The sequence below is a fragment of the Procambarus clarkii genome, chromosome 14 (assembly GCF_040958095.1).
Source record: "Procambarus clarkii isolate CNS0578487 chromosome 14, FALCON_Pclarkii_2.0, whole genome shotgun sequence".
NCBI classification, from domain to species: domain Eukaryota; kingdom Metazoa; phylum Arthropoda; class Malacostraca; order Decapoda; family Cambaridae; genus Procambarus; species Procambarus clarkii.
In genome coordinates this window covers 10132848-10159923 of record NC_091163.1, presented here as the reverse complement: position 1 = coordinate 10159923, position 27076 = coordinate 10132848, and the positions used below count along the sequence as shown (strand labels likewise).

The following is a 27076-nucleotide window of genomic DNA, read 5'->3' as shown; positions in this document are numbered from 1 at the left end:
AGGAACAGGACCCTAGCAAAAGCTGAGGGGGGGGGGGGAGAGAAAGGAATAGCCACGGAAGCGACCAGGACGAGCACCAAGCATCGGCTCCTAGAGACAGACACAAAGGGGCGAAAACTGCGAAATCAGAAGTTGGAGTTCATGGGAAATGTTGTAATATCCGCGAATATTCCATTGAAGAATAGACATCGACAAGAAGAGAAAGGACAGCAACAATGGACAATGAAGAAACAAAGGGGAAAAAGGAACATAGCACGTTAAAGAAAATCAGGATCATCAAATTCAGGGTTAGGGGGGCATGGGTAAACTGAGTAAGGATGGAGGGAAGAGAGCGGGAGGATCAACCAGAGGCAGACCAGCAGGGTCTGGAGGAGGAGGAGGAGGAGGAGGAGGAGGGGGGGGGGGGGCAACCGAGGGTCGAGGACAGCAGCAGGAGGGGCAGAAACCAGGAAGTGCATATCAGCAAGGGCAGCAACCCTTGCTGATATGCAATCCATAGCAGGAACGGGGCACATCCACCGAAACGGGAGGGGATGGAGCGATAGAGTCAGAGATAGGGGGGCAAGGCAGAAAGCGCCTGCCGGGGAGGAGGAAGGAGAAGAGCCAGGCTTTCGCATCTGACTCAAAGAGACAGGCATCCTAGCAACAATGTACTGCGCAACAGATTCAAGTATCTCAACAGAAGCAGAACGAGAGAAAACAACACGATGGCCGCTGGGAGAGTGATGGACATCAGCTCGCACTGACAGGTGGCAGGAAGAGCTAAGAGTCAGAGGAGAAGGATGAGAAGAAGGCACATGAGACAAGACAGACTTGGTAGAAAGAAGGGGAACCTGGCCATGACGTAGCATGACGCCTGGCGCCTTGGCAAGAAAGGGAGGAGAATTGACTGATTCGCTAACCAGGATTTGACTGTGTAAAGGTGCGCTCAAGCTTTTTTCCTTTCTGGAGAGGTATAAGCCTCCGGAAAGTATAAATTCTATCAGCTACCATGTACAGTAGAACCTCGAGTGACGACCGTCTCAAATGGCGACCATTTTGGGTAACGAACACCCCGATTGCCATTCGTCTCATTAGCGCTCGTTTGAATAACGTCAACACCACATGGTGGGGTTGGGGGCTGCTTCTCACACATTTTCGGACGCCTCCAACGATGCAAATAAATTATTTTCCTTTGTTTAAAAATGCTGTTGATGCAGGGATATTGCAAAACACTGACTTTTTTGTAGAAAAAGAAAATTATTTTTTTTTTTAAATTAAGAACAAATGTCAAAAAGGTTTGTTCGGTGTTTATCAGATAGGCTGCTCCATGTTTCTTATAAAAAATGAAAAAAAAAAAAGAGAATTTTGAAAAACAGAACAAATGTCAAAAAGGTTCGTTCGGCAGGTTGACTGCTCCATGTTTCTTAAATAAAACAAAAACGAAAAATAAAAAAAACAGTTGAAACAATTTGAAAAATGGACAAATGCCATATACGTTGGTTCAGTGTTTGTCGGGTAGGCTGCTTCATTATTGAGAAATAAATGAAAAATACAAAACAAATGGAACACATTTGAAACAAAGATTGTCATAATGGAGCAGCCTACCCAACAAACACTGAACGAACCTTTATGGCATTTGTTCATTTTTCAAATTGTTTCAACTGTTTTTTTTTATTTTTTTTTTTATTTAAGGAACATGGAGCAGCCTACCTGACTAACACCGAACGAACCTTTTGGCATACAAAAAAGGAAAAAAAATATTGAACAAATCTGAAGAAAGAAAAATGTCATAAAGGTTTGTTCAGTGTTTATAAGGTAGGCTGCTCCATTATTTAAAACATCGAATATCATATTGTTGTTTTTCGGTGGTAGAACGGATTATTTCTATTTACATTCTTTTCAATCGGAAACTTCGTTTTGAATGACGTCAGTTTCACATGATGACCACGGCGCCGGAACGGATTAAAGTCATTATACGAGGTTCCACTGTACTATCTTAGAGGGCAGTCTGTCTGCTCTCTTGAGAGCATGTGGTAGAGCTGGATAGAGGGTGAGGATAGCACCAAAGGCTCGGTGTTTAAGGCTCCTATGTAACTTCTAGAGGAAGTGCTGGGAGGTTGTGGTACAATCTGTGCGCCATGCATGATGGTGAAGCTGTGCAAAGATAATTTGGTAGCAGTCCTGGTTCTGTGGTCTTTCTGGATCCAGGACAGCAGTCCTGGATCTGGGGTCTTTCCCCAACAGTGAACAGTGACATCTGGGGAGGAGAGAAGGGCCCCAACAGAGAGGAGCTCTCGAGAATAGTGCGCTGTGGCACTTCAGGGCAGACATCGTCGAGTGCTCTGGAGGGACATCAACTCGTTTTAAGGTAGAGTACACCGGAGTGTAATTGGCGATTCCAAGACCCATCACACCTCATACTGCTTTTTTGGGATAAGTAAGGCATCACGGCCCACCATGCCCTTACACCTGGTTACTGGGCAGCCCGTCCTCTTAAGGTTCCCAACGTCAAGAAAACGGTAAATTTAACGTACTCTCCTAACCTACCAGAGGACCCAAAACAGAAAAAGGACAGTATGTAACTTTCGCAAGCTGCTTCCATTTTCTAGTACGACAATTACTGGCCTTACGTAATGCATACGAGCGAAAAGCGATGTTTTTCCATAGGACAGACTGTACTGGGATAACATATGTTACATTAATACAAGGATAAAGTAAATTTAAGTGAAATCCTTAACAATTTATTTTTCTCATTCTCCAAAAATTATACATTAAAGATGGCAATACTGATCATGACTGATATATAAAGAACAGAGAAAGTTAAGAGGATGGATAATCTTGCCGAGACATGAAAAAGTAGGATATTCAAATTGAACTCATCAATGCATTTTGTTGTTGTTGTGAGTGCTGTTTCTTGAATCTTGGAGGCTGTTGGGGAGAGGGCTGGTTCACCCCTCATGTCATGGACCGCCCTTCTTCGACGCAGTTCTTTGCTATAGTTTTGATGTACAGCGTAGTGGAGAATGCCTTCTCACATAAATAGGTAGTTAGAAATGGAAATCATCTGCATTGCTCTCGTACTTCTAGGGTAAACTATCATCTGTTTACCCTGAAAGTCAGACAACGGTAGGGCACGGAATATTGTTTCAACACTGGTTCATCTGCAGGTCCTCCTTAAAGTTGTCATTAACACCTGTCTGTCAGGAAAGGTTGTTACCTGGTTGATACCTGGTTGATGGGGTTCTGGGAGTTCTTCTACTCCCCAAGCCCGGCCCGAGGCCAGGCTCGACTTGTGAGAGTTTGGTCCACCAGGCTGTTGCTTGGAGCGGCCCGCAGGGCCACGTACCCACCACAGCCCGGCTGATCCGGAACTTCTCTTAGAAAACCGTCCAGTTTTCTCTTGAAGATGTCCACGGTTGTTCCGGCAATATTTCTTATGCTCGCTGGGAGGACGTTGAACAACCGCGGACCCCTGATGTTTATACAGTGCTCTCTGATTGCGCCTATGACACCTCTGCTCTTCACAGGTTCAATCTTGCATTTTCTTCCATATCGTTCACTCCAGTACGTTGTTATTTTACTGTGTAGATTTGGGACCTGACCCTCCAGTATTTTCCAGGTGTATATTATTTGGTATCTCTCTCGTCTCCTTTCTAGAGAGTACATTTGGAGAGCTTTGAGACGATCCCAATAATTTAGGTGTTTTATCTCGTCTATGCGTGCCGTATATGTTCTCTGTATTCCCTCTATTTCAGCAATCTCTCCTGCTCTGAAGGGGGAAGTGAGTACTGAGCAGTACTCGAGACGGGACAGCACAAATGACTTGAAGAGTACAACCATTGTGATGGGATCCCTGGATTTGAAAGTTCTCGTAATCCATCCGATCATTTTTCTGGCTGACGCGATATTTGCTTGGTTATGCTCCCTAAACGTTAGATCGTCGGACATCATTATTCCCAAATCCTTGACATGCTGTTTTCCTACTATGGGAAGATTCGATTGTGTTTTGTACCCTGTATTATGTTTCAGATCCTCATTTTTGCCGTACCTGAGTACCTGAAATTTATCACTGTTAAACATCATGTTATTTTCTGCTGCCCAATCAAAAACTTTGTTGACATCTGCTTGTAGTTTTTCAATGTCTTCAGCAGAGGTAATTTTCATGCTGATTTTTGTGTCATCTGCAAAGGACGACACGAAGCTGTGGCGTGTATTTTTGTCTATATCAGATATGAGAATAAGGAACAGTAGCGGTGCAAGGACTGTACCTTGAGGTACAGAGCTTTTAACATCGCTTGGACTCGATTTTATCTGATTGACTGTTACTCTTTGTGTTCTGTTCGACAGGAAATTGAGTATCCAGCGTCCTACTTTTCCAGTTATTCCCATTGACCTCATTTTGTGAGCTATCACCCCATGGTCACATTTGTCGAACGCCTTTGCAAAGTCTGTGTATACAACATCTGCATTTTGCTTTTCTTCTAGGGCTTCTGTGATTTTGTCATAGTGGTTAAGTAACTGTGACAGACAGGATCTTCCCGCTCTAAATCCATGTTGTCCTGGATTGTGCAATTCATTGTTTTCCATAAAACTAGAAATTTGATTCCTAATCACTCTTTCAAACACTTTTATTATGTGTGATGTTAGTGCAACTGGCCTATAATTTTTTGCCAAGGCTTTACTCCCCCCCTTGTGCAACGGAGCTATATCTGCAGATTTAAGTGCTGCTGGTATCTCCCCTGTATCCAGGCTCTTTCTCCATATTACGCTGAGTGCTCTCGCTACTGGTACTTTACATTTCTTTATGAATATTGAATTCCATGAGTCAGGCCCAGGAGCTGAGTGCATAGGCATATTATCAATTTCTCTTTCAAAGTCTTCCGAGTTTGTGGTAATATCCGTTATATTATCTGCAGCTTGAATGTCATTCATAAAGAAGCTGTCTGGGTCATCAACTTTCATGTTGTTTATTGGTGTGCTAAACATAGCCTCATACTGGCTTCTTAGAATTTCACTAATCTCTTTGTTGTCCTCTGTGTACGTACCTTCATTTGTAAAGGCTACTGAAGGAACCTTCAAACCTTGAACCTTCAAAGGCTACTGAATCCATTCAGATTATGCATAGTACTTGGGAAAGTAATTAGCGAGTAACTATAATTTCTCCAAGCAAGGAACTAACAATACTATCCTCCAGTTTCTCATCCAAGATTGGAAAGTTTTCTAAATTCCCTTCTTGGACTCTACACTTCCAGAGGGAGATCATCTTGAAGGCTTCTACCCTCTCTGCACAAACAGGACTATTATCATTTGAACCTTGCATTTGAGGCCATTCTTGTGATTGCAGTTTTCTGCCAGATAGGACAAAGAGGAAAATTGTATTCAAATTTATAACCATAGTTATTTTGACATTCTCTGAGGAACAATGCAATTTCAGCATGGAGCTCTGCAATATGGGTCAGGACTCATCCCATGTGAGAGTCACCTCACTTCTGAGTGAAAAGAAACGAGGCGGAGACTTTATGCTCCCTCACTACCACCTCACAAAGCAACTTTAACACAGTCTTAAGGAGTGACCCCAGATGAAACTTTAATTAGACAATTTCTTTAAGGCGAGTCGACAGTGTCGCTGCTGCCATTGGCGATGGAGAACATAATGATTCGTGATGATATCTGGTAATCCACCAAAGCAGTGAAGCCAGACCGGCACCCTATCATGGTTGGGGCACCATCCGTGCAGACAGACCCTACCTTCTCCCACATGATCGTATGCTTCTCAAAAACTTCTTCCAAGACTGAAAATATCTGCTGCCTTCGCTGTTTGCAAAGCCTTGCAAAAGAGGAGCTTTAATTTCATTATCCTTGATGTACTAGATAAATACAATTAGTAGACATGTTGGAAACGTCAGCAGATTCTTCCAACCATAGGAATTGTGTGGTTATGGAAGAGAATTGTCTTGAATCTCCTGACGAACTTGGTCTAAGATTTCGCAGCTCATATTTGCAACTCTCCCTGTGATGACATTGCTGGACCAAGACATTTCCATCATCTTGGCTGCCTCTATTCCCAAACCTAGTTCCACTATATGAATGGCACAAGATTTAACTATTTTTTTCCAGAGTTGAATGAGAAGCCTGCTCTCTGATGCATTGGTATGCCACCTTATAGGAAACTTGAAGAAGGGACTGATGTGGTAGTTTGAATCTAAGTTAGGGTAATGTACCTCTTTAATCATATCTATATCTCTTGGCCTTCAAGGATTCGAGAAAGTGTTCTTGGTCTGTTGGATGCTTTGCCTGTTCTTCTCAAAGTTCAGCAGGCTTCAAATTCGAGTTGTAAATAATGAAATGGCAGGTCATGTATTGCACATGGTCAAGACTTTCCCTATCTTCCAAGAGTGCAGTGAAGCCGTATATGACATTCATCCCTCCATCTGTCTGTCTTTGGCATGATTACAGATTGCACGACCTCACAAACCTGTGAACGAAATGTCTGTTAGGAGCAGAAAGTATCAAGCAAAATCAGACAATTGACCATTAAAATTTCATTGATTTAATCTTAGGACTTTAGTAACCTACACAAAATATAACAATTAACATTTATATTCAGAGAAACAAACAAGCAGACATTGATGAACACAACCTCTCACCTTCGAAGGCAGAGGATTCAGGAAGAGGACGACTGAGCTGCTCTACTACTACTGCCTGCAGGGGTGCGGCCTCATGCCGGACAACACTCGCGGGACAGTACAAGTATAGAACGAGTCCACAAAGTATGGTGTCACACGCTGTAACAAATGTTACCAAAGTCAATGTTCAAATTTTTTTTTAGTTTTCTGTGATGGTGGAAAAATTTACTTTTTTCACTTTCACTTAAGTGAGTACTGCGAAGTACTCAAGACAGGACAGCACCAGTGATTTAAATTGTATTAGCATTACTGTGGTTTTAAGTTCCTCATTTCCATCATACTTAAGTACCTGGAACTTATCACCGCTAAACATCATGATATTTTCAGTTGCCCAATTGAAGACTTTCTTATATCAGATTGCAGTTTTCCCACGTCTTCAACAAAGAAAATTTTCATGCTGATTTTTGTATTATCAGTAAAGGATGACACAAAGCTGTGACTAGTTTTGTGTGTGTGTATATCCGAGATAAGGATAAAAAATAGCAGTGGTGCAAGGACTGTGCCATCGGGTACGGAGCTTTTCACAGCACAGTTCACCCAGTGCCATGTGCACAGTTTAATGTGCACTCCTGTGCACTGGCCATGCATGGGGTCGGCATCCTTAAGTGTGGTATCGGTTAACAGCCCCTCATGTCATCAGGTTAATGGTACCATGATGGCAGTTGTGGGATGCCATGGTTAGATTTGGCAAGAGCTACAGTTTGTGTCCAGGGGACATGCATTCAGCCAAGTTTGGAGGTGTTATTACAGGAGAGTTGGTGGTATCAGAGAAGTGAGAGGTAATTCATCTGACCCAACCTGCCCTAGGGCGGGTTGGCCGAGGTCACCCAACTGCCCCACGCAGATGACGCAGATGAGGTCAGCTCACTCAACATGCTTGGAGTCAGTCACACCACTGTAGAGCGTCTGAAACCTCCTTGAACATTTTCCTCATGGGCATACGAGCTGCTCTGGGATTGGTCGGATCTGAGAGTTGAGACAAGATTGGGTTAGGCACGTCTGTCTTGTCAGACAAAGGCAGTAGGTCCCACCATCTCATGAGCATGGGAAGACCAGTCCTTTTGTGAACAAGTGCCATCGGGTAGAGATGTCTTACACTCTGTCATCCTAGTAACGTCTCCCAGACTTGTGTGGAGTCCTCAAATCAAGAGATATTGCTTGTGACTCATCTGCAGAATTATTGCAGTTGGATGCTACAAGTTAGTGATACTAGAATAGCTACATTTATTCAAGAGAGAGAATTAATGATTCAAGAGAGCTAAAGTTGTCTATAGGAGTAACGGACTGTATCTGGCTCCGAGTCATCCTTATCACCATAAGTTTCTTAAGTCCTTCAAAGACATATATTTAGATATGCATGAAAGCTGTATGGCAAGTTCAAGATTCTTCAGATATATAAATCAGCCAAGACTTGGGTATTGGGTTAAAAGAAAGTATCGTCAACTGTGTGGGTGTTGAGAGGGCGGTAGGATGGAGAAGAGGCAAACTGACGAGGTCTGGAGAGGGAGCTGCTGCCAGGGAGGAGCGGGTCAAAGGAGGGTGGACGACTACAGATAGAAACAACACTTCACCAGGGACAGGACCAGAGGTAAAATCAAGGGCAGATCAGCCAACTCATCTACAGATAAAGGAAAAGCAGGAACCAAAACGGCAAAAGTGCGGAAAGGACAGAAGTCTTCTTACCCACTGATGAAGGAGGAGGGGAACTAGGTTTCTATTTCTGACAAAGTAACGATGTACTGGGCAACAGCCTCCATAGTCTCAGAGTGGGAGAACAAGAGCGGGAAACGGGAGAGGATGGACAGTGGCCTGGACGGAAGTTACCTTGAGGTTACTTTGCATTGATTCCCACGGTCAACGTCCCCACGTCCAGGTCTCTGACCAGGCCTCCTGGTTGGTGGTCTCGTCAACCAGACTATTGGACGTGGCTGCTCGCAGTCTGATGTATAAATCACAGCCTAGTTGATCAGGTATCTATTGGAAGTTCCAAGTGTATATTAGCTGCAAGTTATTATGTATCTCTCTCACCTCCATTCTTCACAATACAGATTTAATAATTTTAATCGGTTCAAATAATTTAAATGTTTAATTGAGTGGATACTAGCAGAAACCTATTTTTGCAGTTCTGAACTCTCCAGTTCAGCAATTTCTCCAGCTTTGAAAGGGGTTGTTACTATGCAAGAATATTCTGCTCTGAGAGAGCACTAGTGTCTTGAAAAGTATCATTGGTGTGGTATCCCTTGTTTGACAGGTTCTTGTTATCCAACCTGTCATTTATCTTGCAGTTGTGATGGCTACTTTATTGTGTTTTTTGAAGGCAAGGTCGTCCAACATTATTAGCAGTCTCCGTGGTGTAGTGGTAAGACGCTCGCCTGGCGTTTTGTGAGCATTTTGGCCTGGGATCGTATTCTGGCCGGGGAGGATTTACTGGTCACCAATCCTTAACTGTAGCCTCTGTTTACTCAACAGTAAACTGTGTACCTGGTTGCTAAAATCGATATGGCGGGGCTGTATTCCAGGGAACATAGGATTAAGATCTTGCCCGAAATGCTACACGTGCTAGTGGCTTTACAAGAATGTAGGAACTCTTGAACTTATGGGGATCCAGCTTGTACCCGTCCAGACATGCCAGAGAGCATATTGAGGAAGTTACTCGAAGCTTGCACGAAAGAGGCACCATTCTTGAGTTCCAATGGGCACATGTATAAACAAGTAGATGGTCTCGTCATGCAACCTGTCCTCTTAAAAAGAATATCGCTTTTGGCTGTTTGCCCGTATGGCCGAATTTGGACGTAATTTGAAAATGAAAAAAAAAAATGAAAATAAATTTGGGATTTTTTTTTTCAACAACAGTAAGTTAAGGGTCCTCTGATAGGTTAGGTGGGCAGGAAATTCTTATAAAGTTTCAAAACGTTATGAAAAACGTTAATTTAAAGTGTCTTCTTATAACCTCTGTGCGTACGCCGGACGACTCAAATAGAAAACGGAACAGAACGTCACTTTTGTGAGTCGATTTCATTTAAAATTACGTCCAAATTTGGCCATAGCGCGCATACGAGCCAAAAGTGACGTTATTTTTAAGAGGACGGGTTGCGTCATGGGTTCTCCCTTAGGTGTGCTGCTTGCGAATTTTTACGTGGGTACAGAGCAGAGGGTCTTAGTTGACATGGACTTAAAACCTGTCATATACTGCAGGTACGTTGACGACATATTTATGCAGGTACCCGATGTCAGTCGTTTGCAGCAGTTGAAGGAGGCATTCGAGCAAAATTCGGTGTTTTCACTTACGAGATGGAGAGTGATGGGAAGCTGCCCTTTCTAGATGTAACAGTTGCGGAAAAGAATGAAGGCTTCCACACTGTAGTCCACACTAAGGAAACGAATTTAGGACTGTGCCTTAATGCCAATAGTGACTGCCCGGACAGGTACAAACTGAGTGTTGTCAATGCTTACGTCGACCGAGCTCTCACTCACAGCTCTGGTTGGAAGCAGGTCGACGAGGAACTCAGTAGAGTAAGGCTGATCATAGTAAATAACGGCTTCTCTAATGGTTATGTTGAAGACGTCATTAAAAGAAAGGTGACATGCCATGCAACCACTGAAGAATCAACTAACACAACACCTGTACCTCCTATTAGAGTGTTTTACAGAAACTTCTTTTCGACGGCTCATAAAACGGAGGAAAGTGTCCTGAAAGATATTATTGAGAGGAACGTTATCCCCCACAGACACAAATCAGAAGATACAATTAACAATTTACTACAAAAACAAGAAGACGGCAAACCTACTTATGAAGAACTCCCCAGACACCAAACAGAATGCATTAAAAAAGACTTATGTTGTCTAAGCCTTCACATGCCCACTTGGGGACTGTCAGCCCCAAAGATCTAAGTATATAGGCAAGACAACAACGTTTCTCTAGGCGATTAACAATGTACAAGCAACAGGGCTCCATCAAGGAGCATATAATTTCCTCACACAACCAGACCATCACCAAAAAAATCTTAACAAGCAACACAGAAATTATCAACAGGAACAACGACAACAGGAGACTCGACATCAGCGAGGCCCTACACATCAAAGAGTCAAAACCAGCAATCAACAGCCAATTTACACAATTACATTCTACCCACTTCAAAACCCCGAACCAACACAGAAAAAGTAGAACCAAGATCATAGAACATGCAATGTCCTATTAATATCCATTGTGCCATTGATCCACTTGTTCGTCTTAATTGTGTCCTGTGTCGCCTCACCCCAAGCGAATATCATCCTTGGCAGAGTATGGAAAATTTGACTTTGAAAATGTAAGGAGTGCCTTGCAAAACGCTTCCCTAGGCGTTAGACCAAATAGTGTGAAAATGAACTTCTGGAGATTTAATTTTTCAACTTCCCTCAACAGTGAAGAAAAACAAAAAATATTGAGAAGATTCATGTTAGAATCATTAATCTTATCCTTTCGGTCATATTCAACAACATATGTTTAGAAGAAACACTGCTACCAGAATATTATATATATTATATATTATATATATAATATAAGGGTGTTTTCCACACCCGTCTGGGGTGTGGAAAACTCTACACCCCAAAAGGATTCGAACCCAGACAGCCAGGAGCACTATGCACCATGGCGTACCTGGTTTCTTAACAACTCGACCACCGTAACTGTACAAAAGTCATTGGTAGCCGAGGCTATATCCCCAACGACCCGACAGCACGTGGTGTTAAGCTTGGGCATAGATATTTCATCGAATCACCTCACTTGGTGGGGCCACGTGAGCACCACAAATGTGAACAAACTTGAATGGTCCCCAAGCCAATATGCAACTGAAAACTCCACACCCCAGATGGAATGGTTAAGGAACCAGGTACGCCATGGTGCATAGTGCTCCTGGCTGTTTGGGTCTGAATCCTTGTACATATTGATAGGGATCAATATTTACTACCACCACAGCCGCTACCACTACCACCACAGCCGCTACCACTACCACCACAGCCGCTACCATCACCACCACAGCCGCTACCATCACCACCACAGCCGCTACCATCACCACCACAGCCCCTACCACCACCACCACAGCCACTACCTCCACCACCACAGCCGCTATCACCATCGGACCACCACCAGAGATGAAGAGAGCAGATGACATGCAGGTTCATGGTGTACCATACAAGTGAGGCCGGGGGAGGGGGGGGGGTGCAGGGGTGAGAGTCCGTGAGGTGCACACTATGACCTTGGTGTTATGCAGGACCCGGGGCACTTCCCTGCTGCTTGCTTGACCTGCTTGATGGCGTTCTCAGAGTTCTTCTACCCCTCAGGCCTGGCCCCGAGCGGAGCTGGTTTTTCTCAGACGGGTTTACCTTCCTTGTATTCACCTAGTTGTATTCACCTGGTTGTCCTTGCGGGGGTTGAGCTCTGGCTCTTTCCACCCGCCTCTCAACTGTCAATCAAGTTGCAATGTATTCCTTGCAACTTGATTGACACCTGCAAGGTATTCATTGCAGGTGCTAATCAAGTTCTCTCTTGAGCACTGTGAGGGGTCGGCCAGTTATCCCACTTATGTGTTGGAAAATACTGGAGGGACAGGTCCCAAATCTAAACAGTAAAATAACAACATACTGGAGTGAACGATATGGAAGAAAATGCAGAATAGAACCAGTGAAGAGCAGAGGTGCCATAGGCACAATCAGAGAACACTGTATAAACATCAGAAGTCCGCGGTTGTTCAACACCCTTCCAGCGAGCATAAGAAATATTGCCGGAACAACCGTGGACATCAGGTATCCCTTGCAGAAAACTAGATCATTTTCTTCAAGGAGTGCCGGAACAACCGGGCTGTGGTTGGTATGCCGCTGCAACCAACAGCATAGTGGTATCATCCTCCCATGATATCATCATATATATCATATAGTGGTATTATCATCCCATCAAGCAGGTATCAAGCAAGAAGGAATGTGTATTGGAAGCGCGTTCAACAGTCTCTGGCCTCTGATGTTGATAGAGTTCTCTCTCAGAGTACCTGTTGCACCTGTGCTCTTCAACGGGGGTATTCTGCACATCCTGCCATGCCTCCTGGTCTCATGTGATGTTATTTCTGTGTGCAGGTTTGGGACCAGCCCCTCTAATATTTTCCACTTGTAGATTATTATGTATCTCTCCCGTCTGCACTCAAGAGATTACAGATTTAGGCATTTTAATCGGTCCCAATAATTTAGATGTTTTACTGATTGGATTATAGTAATTTACTGAGTATTCCACTCGAGAGAGCACTAGCATCTTGAAGAGTATCATCATCGGTATAGCATCTCTAGTGTGAAAGGTTCTTGTTATCCAACCTGTCATTTTTCTTGCAGTTGTGACAGCTACTTTATTGTGTTCTTTAAAGGTAAGGTCTTCTGACATGAGTACACCCAGATCCTTTACATTGGTTCTTCGTTCAATGTTATGATTTGACCAAGTTTTGTATATGGTTTCCGTTTTTATATATTCATTTTTTCACGTGGCGCATGAGCTGGAACTTAGCTTCATTAAATACCATATTTTCTGTAACCCATTGAAACACCTGATTTACGTCTGATTGGAGGTTTGCAGTGTCCTCTATGTTTATTTTCATAAATCCTAGTGTCATCTGCAAAGGATAATAAAGTACTATAGTTTGTGTCCTTGTCTATGACCAATATGCAAATGAGATAGTACTGGAGCAAGTAAGTAATTGTCAAAAGAAGGTACAAAGCCGGGAAGACTAAGTAGCACTATCAAATGCGCGGGGTATTCAAGAGGCGCTACATATCACTAAGGATGACAATACGAGAACAAAAACACATAAGGCGAACAATATTAAGGGGTATCCGATTCACTAAGGATTCTATCTAGGCATAAGTGACCGCGAGGGACAGTCAGGAAGCAAGACACATGTACGTCCTAGAAATCCTGACATTCAACAAGGATATGCACGACCGTAAGAGGGACAATGCAGTTTGGACAATAAAGAGCAGGGTGGCGCTCCATTAAGTGCCTGTGAGTTAAGCGGGTATGGCCAATCCGTAACCTCACCAGAGCTGTTTCTCACCGCCGGTTACGGTAGTAGGAGGAAGGCCATGGTGACACACTACTCTTAAGAGCATGCAGCTTGTTATCAGTAACAGAAGACCAACAACCCTGCCAATGGGCAAGGATGGAGGAATGAATTACTGGGTAAAAGTCTGAATAAGGAATATCTTTACGGGAGATGGAACAGGTGTGGATAGCTTCCTTAGCGGCAGCGTCAACACGCTCATTTAAGGACACACCCGCCAAACACATGACGAATACAACTTTCGAACACGTATCAAGTTGTAACAACTCATATAGCGAGTTGCAACAACGTTCTAATACATCATAACAATTTTATACCAAGATGTATCAATTTTATTACAAGTTGTAACAATCGGAAAATAGGGACAGTTACGGTTTGTGTCTGCAGGAACACCACTATTGCTGGGAACCAGCAAAACTCCACTGTCTTAAACCTGCTGGAGATAACAGCCAATGCTGAATTTTGACTACCATAGGATGGACTGGATTAAAAGGACTCCAGAGCCATGAGGGCACTGCAAGAGTCAACTACATCAACAACAAAGGAAGATTGACAGTGACAAAGCAATTGACGAAAATTGCATTAAGTTCTGGCGTGAAGATGCTAGTCTCCGGAGGCAGGCGACACATATAAGTGTGGTCAGGTTAAACAAAAAAGTAGCCTACGCCATCTGCAGACTTAGACCCATCAGTGAAGATGGAAATGGAGTGGGAGTGTGAAGAGAAGTGTGCAAGGAAAAGGTTCTTCAGAACTGTAGGAGGGGTAAAAGCTTTAATCACGGGAGTCGAGGTTTTACAAAACTTAGGAAGGGGGACCCTCCATGGGGTAAGGATGGAACGATATGAGGGGAAATATTGGTAACACTAACCGAAAGAGAACTTTACAAGTGAGACAACTGTACAGAAAGAGGTATGCGGTGAAGGGGAACAGGGACCACAGGAGTGGTAGAGGTCAAAACACGACCTAAGACAGTAGCAATCACGGCGATCCTGTAGAGACAGGATGCCAGTTTCAACATACAGACTCTGGGTAGGAGTCGAACGAAAGGCACTAGAGCTGAGGCGTAGCTCAGTATGGTGAAGTGTGTCAAGATGACAAAGAGCAGGAGAGGCAGATGAGTAAGCAGTACAACCACAATCAAGTTTAGACAGCATGAGAGGGGAATGTAAAGAGGAGTGTGCACCTATCAGCTCCCCAGGAAGTATGGGACAAGACCTTAAGTAAGTTAAGGGCTCTTAGAGCATTCAACTCAAGGGGGTAAGAGATATGAGGCCACCAAGACAAACAAGTGTAAAAGATTAGCCCCAAAAGCTTGGCAGATTTTTTGTACAAAAGGGGATTAGCATAAAGAAACAAAAAGGGACGAAAAAGGACCTGCTTCCCAGTACAAGTCATAGCAACAGTGTTAGTTGTAGAGAACTTTAAGATATGATTAGTGGCCCAACACGACACGGCATCAATCACAAGTTGAAGCCGCCATTAAAGGAGAGGCGAGTCATCACCTCGACAGCAAAAGGTAAGATCATCAACAGAGAAAGCTGAGAAAATGCCAGAGGGACGGGAGGAAAGAAGACCACTGAGGGCAACCAGGAAGGAGAGTAGTGCTCAGAACACTTCCTTGGGTACATGTTTGTATTGACGAAAAAAGGCAGAGTGGCACCAAGCCTCACGCTAAAGGAACGACTAGAGAGGAAGCTTTGTAGGAAGAGAGGGAGATTACCACGAAAGCCAAAAGAACAGAGTTGGTACTGAATATGGTATCTCCAGGTGGTGTCATACACCTTTTCCCAGGTCAAAAAGGATAGCTGAAATGGAGGTCTTCCCAGCAAAGCAGTACGAATATAGACCAAGTTCACCAGGACATCAGTCGTGCTGCGACACTTGCGAAAGCCAAATTGAGAAGGGGAGAGGTGGAGATATTGTTCAAAGAACTACATCAGATGGACATTAACCATACGTTCAAAAGAGTTTGCAGACACAACTCGCGAGGGCAATCCCTGGAAACACAAACCGAAACTGTCTCTATTTTCCGCTTGTTACAACTTGTAATAAAGTTGTTACATCTTCGCTTAACGGGTTTATGACGTATTAGAACGTTGTTACAACTTGCTATATTGGTTATTACAACTGGTTAGGTGTTAAAACTTGTTCGAACGTTGTGCCAACGTCGTAGTTTCGGTGTGTGTTTGGCGGGATGGTGGCGGAAGTCCTTAGGGGATGACCTTAACTGAAGAACCTGGTTTCTGAATAAGAACCACCTCAGGCTAGTCTTCAGAAACTGACATCTCCCAGATATGGTTATACACATTCAGTAAATACTGATACATACATGGAGGGAGATGTCGAAGCATCTCATGATGAATGTCATCTGAGCCAGCTGCCATAAAACCGCAGAGGGTCTGGGCAGACTGAAGTTCTGAGAGAGAGAGAAGGAAGCCACCGCACACGCTTTCCCAAACAAAAGAAATGAATCAGCCGCCTGTCGGTGTCGGTGTTTCTTCCAGTCTGCACACTTACAGGGGACAGTCTGAGCACAGTCTGCCTTCCAAGAGGGAACCACTTTCGCATGCCTCGTGCCTCGGGAGGTAGAGCGTGGAACAGAGCAGAGAGCAGCGTCTAATATGGTGTCATGAAAAGGAGGGGCCCAAGGGAGAGGCAAATCAGAAAGGTCAGAAAGAGTAGCATGTAAAGTGAATAGATTCCAGTCAGCCTTGGCAAACTGCCACCTTGGGAAAGAGAAGGGAAGGTGAAGAGAGAAAAAGGTGATAAGGATGCGGAAATGGTTACTGTTATAGAGGTTATCAAGAACCCTCCATGTGAAATCTAAGAGAAGACGAGCAGAGAGAAAGATCAAGACAGGAGAAGGTACAAGTGCGTGAGTCAACGTGAGTGGACTCCCCAAAATTAAGAAGAAAGAGAAGAAGAGATGACAAATGGTTGGAGAAGGCGGCCCCGGGTGTTTGTCAGAACATCGCCCCAGAAAGTATGCCGACAGTTAAAATCACCCAAAAGGAGCACAGGCTGTGGTACGTAGTCCAACAGGTGTTTAAGATCAAGAAGAGAAGGTGGGAAATTGGGGGGGGGGGGGGAAAGAGATGAATGAAACAGACTTTATACCATTTACTCACAAAGATATGGGTTGCAGAACACTGAATGGGCAACTGAAACAGTAGGGGGACGAAGGGTGATGGATCATGATGGATCAAGAGAGCAGTAGAATTATGGGCCCCAGCATAAGTTGGTTGGGGGGGGGGAGAGAAAGGAATAACCCCGGAAGTGATCAGACGCGCGCTGAGCATCAGCTCCTGAACACAGACACAGAACAGTGAAAACTGCGTGATCAGAAGTTGGAGTTCGTGAAAGTTGGCATAAAATCCATGAAAATGCCATTGAAGAATAGACATTGTCAAAAAGAGACAACAGAAACAGAGAACAAGGGAGAAATCACAATGGTTGTACTAAACAAGTCACTTGTACTGTCCCGTCTTGAGTACTGCTCAGTACTCACTTCACCCTTCAGAGCAGGAGAGATTGCTGAAATAGAAGGAATACAGAGAACATATACGACACGCATAGACGAGATAAAATACCTAAATTATTGGGATCGTCTCAAAGCCTGGTTGATGGGGTTCTGGGAGTTCTTCTACTCCCCAAGCCCGGCCCGAGGCCAGGCTTGACTTGTGAGAGTTTGGTCCACCAAGCTGTTGCTTGGAGCGGCCCGCAGGCCCACATACCCACCACAGCCCGGCTGGTCCGGCACTCCTTGGAGGAATAAATCTAGTTTCCTCTTGAAGATGTCCACGGTTGTTCCGGCAATATTTCTTATGCTTGCTGGGAGGGTGTTGAACAACCGCGGACCTCTGATGTTTATACAGTGCTCTCCGATTGTGCCTATGGCACCTCTGCTCTTCAATGGTTCTATTCTGCATTTTCTTCCATATCGTTCACTCCAGTACGTTGTTATTTTACTGTGTAGATTTGGTACTTGGCCCTCCAGTATCTTCCAGGTGTATATTATTAACCCTTCAAATGTACTCACTAGAAAGGAGACGAGAGAGATATCAAATAATATACACATGGAAAATACTGGAGGGCCAGGTCCCAAATCTACACAGTAAAATAACAACATACTGGAGTGAACGATATGGAAGAAAATGCAGAATAGAACCAGTAAAGAGCAGAGGTGTCATAGGCACAATCAGAGAACACTATAAACATGTGGACATCTGCAAGAGAAAACTAGATAGTTTTCTTCAAGGAGTGCCGGACCAATCGGGCTGTGGTGGGTATGAGGATCTGCGGGCCGCTCCAAGCAACAGCCTGGTGGACCAAGATCTCGAGCCAAGCCTGGCCTCGGGCCGGGCTTAGGGAAACTCCCAGAACCCCATCAAGCAGGTAAGCCTGTCAGCCTGTGTACTCGCCTAATTGTGCTTGCGGGAGTTGAGCTTTGACTTTTTGGTCCCGCCTCTCAACCGTCAATCAACTAATGTACAGGTTCCTGAGCCTATTCGGCTCTATCATATCTACATTTGAAACCGTGTATTGGAGTCGGCCTCCACCACATCACTTCCTTATGCATTCCATTTACTAACTCTGAGACGGGTACAATGCTCAGGTGGACGCCTGAGGTTACCTTCAGATGATTTCGGGGCTTAGTGACCCAGCGGCCCGGTCCTCGACCAGGCCTCCTGGTTGCTGGAGTGGTCAACCAGGCTGTGTGACGCGGCTGCTCTCATCCTGACGTATGAATCACAGCCTGGTTGATCAGGTATCCTCGGGTACACTGCTCAGGTGGAAGGGTGGCACAGAACAAATGGTTGGAATGTAGCGAGGCCGCGATGCCTCACTGACTGTGAGGTATTACCAACCAAGTGAGGAGGAAATGCCAGCGAGGGGGAGGTCTCCTGACAACCTCGGGCCGCCTCCCACCTCCGCATTCCTCTCAAAAATGAAGAAACTCATCACTTACCATTTCCGGAAGGGATACGAACATGAATGTGGACCAGCCAGTCACCAAGCACCAGCGGCCACAAGCCTTAGGTGCTACGTCATGGCTGGCTTAGCCTGCCTCCTCCTCTCCTTCTGGCCTTCACTACCAGACCTACTGGTGAACCTCTACACTATATCCAGCAGCACAGTGTACTGTGTCACAGTACCGCACCAACCCCAGCACCGGAGGTGTCACCGGCACCAGAGGTGTCACTAGGGATGTAACCACCACCACCATACTCATAATCACCACCATAACTATAATCACCACCAGATCACAAGCCTGCATCACAGCTATAACAGGAGATCGATCCCACCCTATACTACCCCCCCCCTCACTCCACCGCTACCACCCTCTCACTCCACCCCCTCTCACTCCACCCCCTCTCACTCCACCCCCTCTCACTCCACCCCCTCTCACTCCACCACCACCCCCCTCTCACTCCACCACCCCCCTCTCACTCCACCACCACCCTCTCACTCCACCACCACCCTCTCACTCCACCACCACCACCCCTCTCACTCCATCACCACCCTCTCACTCCACCACCACCCTCTCACTCCACCACCACCCTCTCACTCCACCACCACCGTCTCACTCCACCACCACCGTCTCACTCCACCACCACCGTCTCACTCCACCACCACCGTCTCACTCCACCACCACCGTCTCACTCCACCACCACCGTCTCACTCCACCACCACCACCATCCCCCTCTCACTCCACCACCACCAGCACCCCCCTCTCACTCCACCACCACCAGCACCCCCCTCTCACTCCACCACCACCAGCACCCCCCTCTCACTCCACCACCACCAGCACCCCCCTCTCACTCCACCACCACCACCCCCCCTCTCACTCCACCACCACCACCACCCTCTCACTCCACTACCACCACCACCCTCTCACTCCACAACCACCACCACCCTCTCACTCCACCACCACCACCACCCCCCTCTCACTCCACCACCACCACCACCCCCCTCTCACTCCACCACCACCACCATCCCCCTCTCACTCCACCACCACCACCACCACCCTCTCACTCCACCACCACCACCACCCCCCTCTCACTCCACCACCACCACCACCCCCCTCTCACTCCACCACCCCCCTCTCACTCCACCACCCCCCTCTCACTCCACCACCACCCTCTCACTCCACCACCACCCTCTCACTCCACCACCACCCTCTCACTCCACCACCACCCTCTCACTCCACCACCACCCTCTCACTCCACCACCACCCTCTCACTCCACCACCACCCTCTCACTCCACCACCACCCTCTCACTCCACCACCACCCTCTCACTCCACCACCACCCTCTCACTCCACCACCACCCTCTCACTCCACCACCACCCTCTCACTCCACCACCACCCTCTCACTCCACCACCACCCTCTCACTCCACCACCACCCTCTCACTCCACCACCACCCTCTCACTCCACCACCACCCTCTCACTCCACCACCACCCTCTCACTCCACCACCACCCTCTCACTCCACCACCACCCTCTCACTCCACCACCACCCTCTCACTCCACCACCACCCTCTCACTCCACCACCACCCTCTCACTCCACCACCACCCTCTCACTCCACCACCACCCTCTCACTCCACCACCACCCTCTCACTCCACCACCACCCTCTCACTCCACCACCACCCTCTCACTCCACCACCACCCTCTCACTCCACCACCACCCTCTCACTCCACCACCCCCCTCTCACTCCACCACCCCCCTCTCACTCCACCACCCCCCTCTCACTCCACCACCCCCCTCTCACTCCACCACCACCACCCTCCTCTCACTCCACCACCACCACCCTCCTCTCACTCCACCACCACCACCCTCCTCTCACTCCACCACCACCACCCTCCTCTCACTCCACCACCACCACCCCCCTCTCACTCCACCACCACCACCCCCTTCTCACTCCACCACCACCACCACCTTCTCACTCCACCACCACCACCCCCCTCTCACATCACCACCACCACCACCCTCTCCACCACCACCCTCTCCACCACCACCACCACCACCCTCTCACTCCACCACCACCACCCTCTCACTCCACCACCACCACCCTCTCACTCCACCACCACCACCCTCTCACTCCACCACCACCACCCTCTCACTCCACCACCACCACCCTCTCACTCCACCACCACCACCCTCTCACTCCACCACCACCACCCTCTCACTCCACCACCACCACCCTCTCACTCCACCACCACCACCCTCTCACTCCACCACCACCACCCTCTCACTCCACCACCACCACCCTCTCACTCCACCACCACCACCCTCTCACTCCACCACCACCACCCTCTCACTCCACCACCACCCTCTCACTCCACCACCACCCTCTCACTCCACCACCACCACCCTCTCACTCCACCACCACCACCACCCCCCTCTCACTCCACCACCACCACCCCCCCTCTCACTCCACCACCACCCTCTCACTCCACCACCACCCTCTCACTCCACCACCACCCTCTCACTCCACCACCACCCTCTCACTCCACCACCACCCTCTCACTCCACCACCACCCTCTCACTCCACCACCACCCTCTCACTCCACCACCACCCTCTCACTCCACCACCACCCTCTCACTCCACCACCACCACCCTCTCACTCCACCACCACCACCCTCTCACTCCACCACCACCACCCTCTCACTCCACCACCACCACCACCCCCTCTCACTCCACCACCACCACACCACCACATTAACCATGAGTGAACATAATGCGTCACACACTCCCCCCTCAGGGCAGAGGCCCCAGGGGACCCCTGCCCCTCTGGGCCAGGGGTCCACCCCCCTCTCTCAATCTATAGCCCTAGTAACAAGAACCTTTCCCTGGAGTTCCCATTTTCTGTGTACAAGTTGCGGCCGGGTGTAGGTACACAGACTCTGGGCCTCTACGCTCACCCGCCCTCCACATTCTTCCCGATGCCTCTCCCATACGGCACTTGTAATTAACTTTTACATGAAGATAAGATTTGGTTAGGAAGTCTGGAGTGGCCGGGGAGGAGGCAGGCCTGGCTGGAGGAACAAGGAGAACAACAACAAGAAGTGACGGGTGGTGGGCCGTCGGCCGTAGGCCCAGTTATTGATCTCCAGTAGGCAGAGTGCACCCCTCCACATCTCCCCCCCCCTTCCCCCCCCCCCCCACACAGGCTATGTTGTTCCTCCTCTCTCCTCCACTGCTCCTCCCCCCCCCCTCACACACAAAGTTCTAACGTCTCTGTGGCTCATTTGGGTTCTCAGTTTCCACACAGGAGGAAACTGAGTACCCAAAGTGTGGCACACAGGCCTAAAATATATGATATCTGAACTAGGACTTCCTGAGAGATTTACTGCTGCTCTCTGCAGCTTTATAGACAACAGAACTGCTAGGCTTAATATCGGCAGCTACTTGGGTGACTTAATAGAACTGAAAAGTGGAGTACCACAAGGAAGCTGCCTCTCCCCCACTCTATTCAACATATATACAGCTGACCTACCCCAACCCCAGCATGGAGAATACATCACATACGCTGACGATGTCACCCAAACAATTTGCCAACCAGGACCATCAAAGCCGCTACTAGCCGACAAGACCAAGGCGGCAATTGAACTCATAAACAACTTTGAGAAACAATGGAAAATTAGCACCAACAAAGAAAAGTTTCAGATAATACACATCGCGAAAAGGAACCCGGACCCCATCATCCTTGACAACCATCCAATCCAATATGCGGAGGTAGGCAGAATACTGGGACTCATGATCAATAGCACAGGGATACAAATTCATGTAAGGGACCGACTAAACAAAGCCAAAGCAGCCTTAGGAAAATTGAGGAGATTCCGAAGCCTCAGTACTAACATTCAGATCCACCTATATAAGGCTCTATCTAGTTCGGCCGCATCTAGAGTATCCCCCAGTACCACTACACACCATAAAGAAAACTAACATGCAGAAACTGCAAGCAGTACAAAATAAGGCGCTAAGGAGAGCAGCAAAACACCGTCCACCATATGATCAGACAATCCAGGAGCTCCATGAACTCCTGAACATACAGCCACTAAACATCAGACTGCAGCACCAAGCCATCAGGGTGTGGAACACCATCGAAATGTTAGAGGACCCAATGTTAGAAAGATTACTCCAAAATGAGACGCCCCGCTCCCACAGCTGGTGGCCCAAGATAAGACGCCCCACTCCCACAGCTGGTGGCCCAAGATGAGACGCCCCACTCCCACAGCTGGTGGCCCAAGATGAGACGCCCCATTCCCATACCTGGTGGCCCAAGAGCCACGATTCACTAGACGAAAACCCCACCCAACAGAACATAATTCCCAGATGAAGTATTGACCAGATATCCTTCCCCCATAATTGAAAAATTGAGTATGTATGTGTATAGTTATGTATATGCATATGCGAATGTACTCACTCACCTAATTGTGCTTGCGGGGGTTGAGCTTTGGCTCTTTGGTCCTGCCTCTCAACTGTCAATCAACTGGTTTACAGATTCCTGAACCTACTGGGCTCTATCATATCTACTTTTGAAACTGTGTATGGAGTCAGCCTCCACCACATCACTTCCTAGTGCATTCCATTTATTAACTGCTCTGACACTGAAAAAATTCTTTGTAACGTCTCTGTGGCTCATCTGGGTACTAAGTTTCCACCTGTGTCCCCTTGTTCTTGGTGGTGGTGGTATATCTGATCTACATCTGATTGGAGGTTTGCCGTGTCCAGGAGCTGTAAGCTGTAAATTGTAAGCTGGATGGTGTCTAGCCAGCCCTGAGGCAGCTAGGCCTCTGACGTCATTACCCATAGAACGGCAGTGCCCGCTCTCAAATAGGCCACGCCAGTATTTCACAAAGCTAGGGCTAGGTAGGACCTCGGTGCTTCACAACTATCGTAGTTTACTCAATAAAGTCGTGTAAAGTGATCTACAGTGGGTATCTCTTCAACAACTAAATATATAGCAACCACAAATACTGGTACGAATAGAAATAGGACAGATGTCAATGCTTTAAACAACAGTCATCTAGAAAGGCGGCGTCCAAGATCTAATGCTTAATCGTTCCTACAGGCAAAAATAAGTACACACATTCTCTTACTAACCAACTTGAGTAGACCAGGGAAGACGACTGGCCGAGGGACACCATCACACACAAGGGTGGGGACCCAGTGAAACAACCAGTGAGTTGATTATCTTGCGATGATGATACCGGGGCTCAGTGTCCCCGCGGCCTGTTCCTCGACCAGGCCTCCTGGTTGCTGGCCTGATCAACAAGGTTGTTGGACGCCTCCTGGTTGCTGGACTGATCAACAAAGCTGTTGCTCGCAGGCTGACATATGCATCACAGCCTGGTTGATCAGGTATTCTTTGGAGGTGTTTATCATGTTCTCTCTTGTACACTGTGAGGGGTCGGCCATTATGTCCCTTATGTGTAGCGGAAGCGTGTTGAACAGTCTCGGGGCTCTGATGTTGATAGTTCTCTCTTGAACACTGTGAGGGGTCGGCCAGTTATGCCCCTTATGTGTAGTGGAAGCGTGTTGAACAGTCTCGGGCCTCTGATGTTGATAGTTCTCTCTTGAACACTGTGAGGGGTCGGCCAGTTATGTCCCTTATGTGTAGTGGAAGCGTGTTGAACAGTCTCGGGCCTCTGATGTTGATAGTTCTCTCTTGAACACTGTGAGGGGTCGGCCAGTTATGTCCCTTATGTGTAGTGGAAGCGTGTTGAACAGTCTCGGGCCTCTGATGTTGATAGAGTTCTCTCTCAGAGTACCTGTTGCACCTCTGCTCTTCAACGGAGGTATTGATTCTCTTGAGCGCAGGCGGGAGAGATACATAATAATTTCACGTGGAAAATTTTAGAGGGTTCCAAAACTGCACACAGAAATATCACCACATGAGACCAGGAGGCATGGCAGGATATGCAGAATACCCCCGTTGAAAAGCTGGTCCAGACGGCGGCCGACCCCAAAGACGCATTAACCTATGTTAACATAGTGTATTCAAAATTTGCGTTTAAATAAAAATTTGTAAAAAAAAAGGCGTAGGTTAGAAGTCTAGATTCTGCTTGCCATTATTTGTATTTACAGATCATGGAGCAGCATTAGTGATGGGGAAGAGTAGGGAGGTGGTAGCCGAGAGTGGAGTGTAGATGTTCCTCATTCATAGGCTGGGGCCAGATTCACGAAGCTGTTACGCAAGCACTCGGGAACCTGTCCATCTTTTCTCAATCTTTGTCGGCTTTGTGTACAATTATTAAACAGTTAATGAGTTCCGAAGCACTAGGAGGCTGTTTATAACAATAACAACAGTTGATTGGCAAGTTTTCATGCTTGTAAACTGTTTAATAAATGTAACCAAAGCCGTCAGAGATTGAGGAAAGTTGTACACGTTCGTAAGTACTTGTGTAACTAACCGTTTCGTGAATCTGGGCCCAGATCTGGCTCCTGGACTACAAACGTGACATATGTAGAGTGGGGTGCTTCCAACACTGCAGGTGTGTGGGCGTCACACACCACCACCATTCTGGGCGCCACAAACCGTTTTGGCCGCATTTCCTATCACCTCATGCCCCTGGCCACCTAGCAGTAAATAGTTACCCAGGAGCTCGTTGTGGGGTTACATCCTGGGGGGAGGGGGGGAGGGGGCCTCAGCCACCCTCTCCAACACCGCCTGACCATCACCCGTCCCATCTGGCCACCACTTACGGGCTATTCATACCCGTGCCACCTCCTAGCTGGCCTAATCGTCACCAATCCATCACATCGGGCTACTTCACATCAATAACCACGAAGCCACGGAGCCAGCGCGCCTCCCAGACTAAGACACAGCAAGCTCCACCACCAGCCTGGTGTCTGCCAGCGACACGACCAGTGTGGCGGGAGATGTTGTGCGGCATGACGGGTGAGGGAACACCAGTCACCGGGGCCCCGGGAAGGGTTGGGGGCAGCGGAAGCGGCGCCCCTCGCCTGGGACACGTCGAGGAAATCATAGGGTCAGTTGGTGGAGCGACACATCCCCGCCGCCTTCACAAACACCTCCCACCACCTCACCACAAACCCTGCAATTTGTCTTCAATAGATACCGTCATTAAGTCCTCCCCTGGCTGACTATTCGACAGTTTCACTCAAGGGTTTCTATAGCCGGCTCTCCTCTTGATCCGCAGGACAAGAACAAACGGGAAGCGTTCTAACCTGAGAAAAAATCATTCAGCTTCCTGTCTGGCGGAAACGGTGGCCAGTTCATCCCTCGCCTGTAATGTAAACTGCTGCGAGCGTGATTACTGCTACATGGTCCGCGGCATGACGGACTATGTAGCAGTTCCTACATACTTCTTACTATGTATAATGTTCCTACATAGTTCCTACTATGTATAATGTTCCCTGGGCCTAGGCCCTCCATGTACAATTCCCACATATATAGTAAGGCATTTTAGCAGTGCAGTAGTCACACGCACACAGCTTCCGACTCCTGTTAGCAGGCCGCGAGCCAGCCTGCCCCTCCCACACCTCGGGGAGGAGGCTCACAGCCTGCCCCTCCCCACACCTCGGGGAGGAGGCTGAGAGCCTGCCCCTCCTCCCACACCTCGGGGAGGAGGCTCACAGCCTGCCCCTCCCACACCTCGGGGAGGAGGCTGAGAGCCTGCCCCTCCCCACACCTCGGGGAGGAGGCTCACAGCCTGCCCTTCCCACACCTCGGGGGAGGAGGCTGAGAGCCTCCCCTTCCCACACCTCGGGGGAGGAGGCTGAGAGCCTCCCCTTCTCACACCTCGGGGGAGGAGGCTCACAGCCTGCCCCTCCCCACACCTCGGGGAGGAGGCTCACAGCCTGCCCTTCCCACACCTCGGGGGAGGAGGCTGAGAGCCTCCCCTTCTCACACCTCGGGGGAGGAGGCTCACAGCCTGCCCCTCCCACACCTCGGGGAGGAGGCTCACAGCCTGCCCCTCCCACACCTCGGGGAGGAGGCTCACAGCCTGCCCTTCCCACACCTCGGGGGAGGAGGCTGAGAGCCTCCCCTTCTCACACCTCGGGGGAGGAGGCTCACAGCCTGCCCCTCCCACACCTCGGGGGAGGAGGCTGAGAGCCTGCCCCTCCCACACCTCGGGGGAGGAGGCTGAGAGCCTGCCCCTCCCACACCTCGGGGGAGGAGGCTGAGAGCCTGCCCCTCCCACACCTCGGGGGAGGAGGCTGAGAGCCTGCCCCTCCCACACCTCGGGGGAGGAGGCTGAGAGCCTGCCCCTCCCACACCTCGGGGGAGGAGGCTGAGAGCCTGCCCCTCCCACACCTCGGGGGAGGAGGCTGAGAGCCTGCCCCTCCCACACCT

General features: G+C 48.0%; 1 protein-coding gene across 4 annotated transcripts in view; it reads right to left on the bottom strand.

The window, feature by feature from the left end:
• Imp (IGF-II mRNA-binding protein) overlaps nucleotides 1-27076 on the bottom strand; it is a 426087-nt gene that overhangs the window by 369381 nt on the left and 29630 nt on the right. Inside the window, exons 2-3 of one of the 4 annotated variants that reach the window (XM_069324367.1) lie at nucleotides 6630-6767; nucleotides 2722-6457 (exon numbers count right to left, since the gene is read on the bottom strand). The exons of 2 other annotated variants lie outside the window; for them this stretch is intronic. In XM_069324367.1, the coding sequence (XP_069180468.1) occupies nucleotides 3238-4968 (1731 nt within the window). In that variant the 5' untranslated portion in view covers nucleotides 4969-6457; nucleotides 6630-6767 and the 3' untranslated portion in view covers nucleotides 2722-3237. Of the gene's footprint in view, nucleotides 1-2721; nucleotides 6458-6629; nucleotides 6768-27076 lie in introns of those variants that run through there. One more of the 4 variants, XM_069324368.1, reaches the window with a different exon arrangement.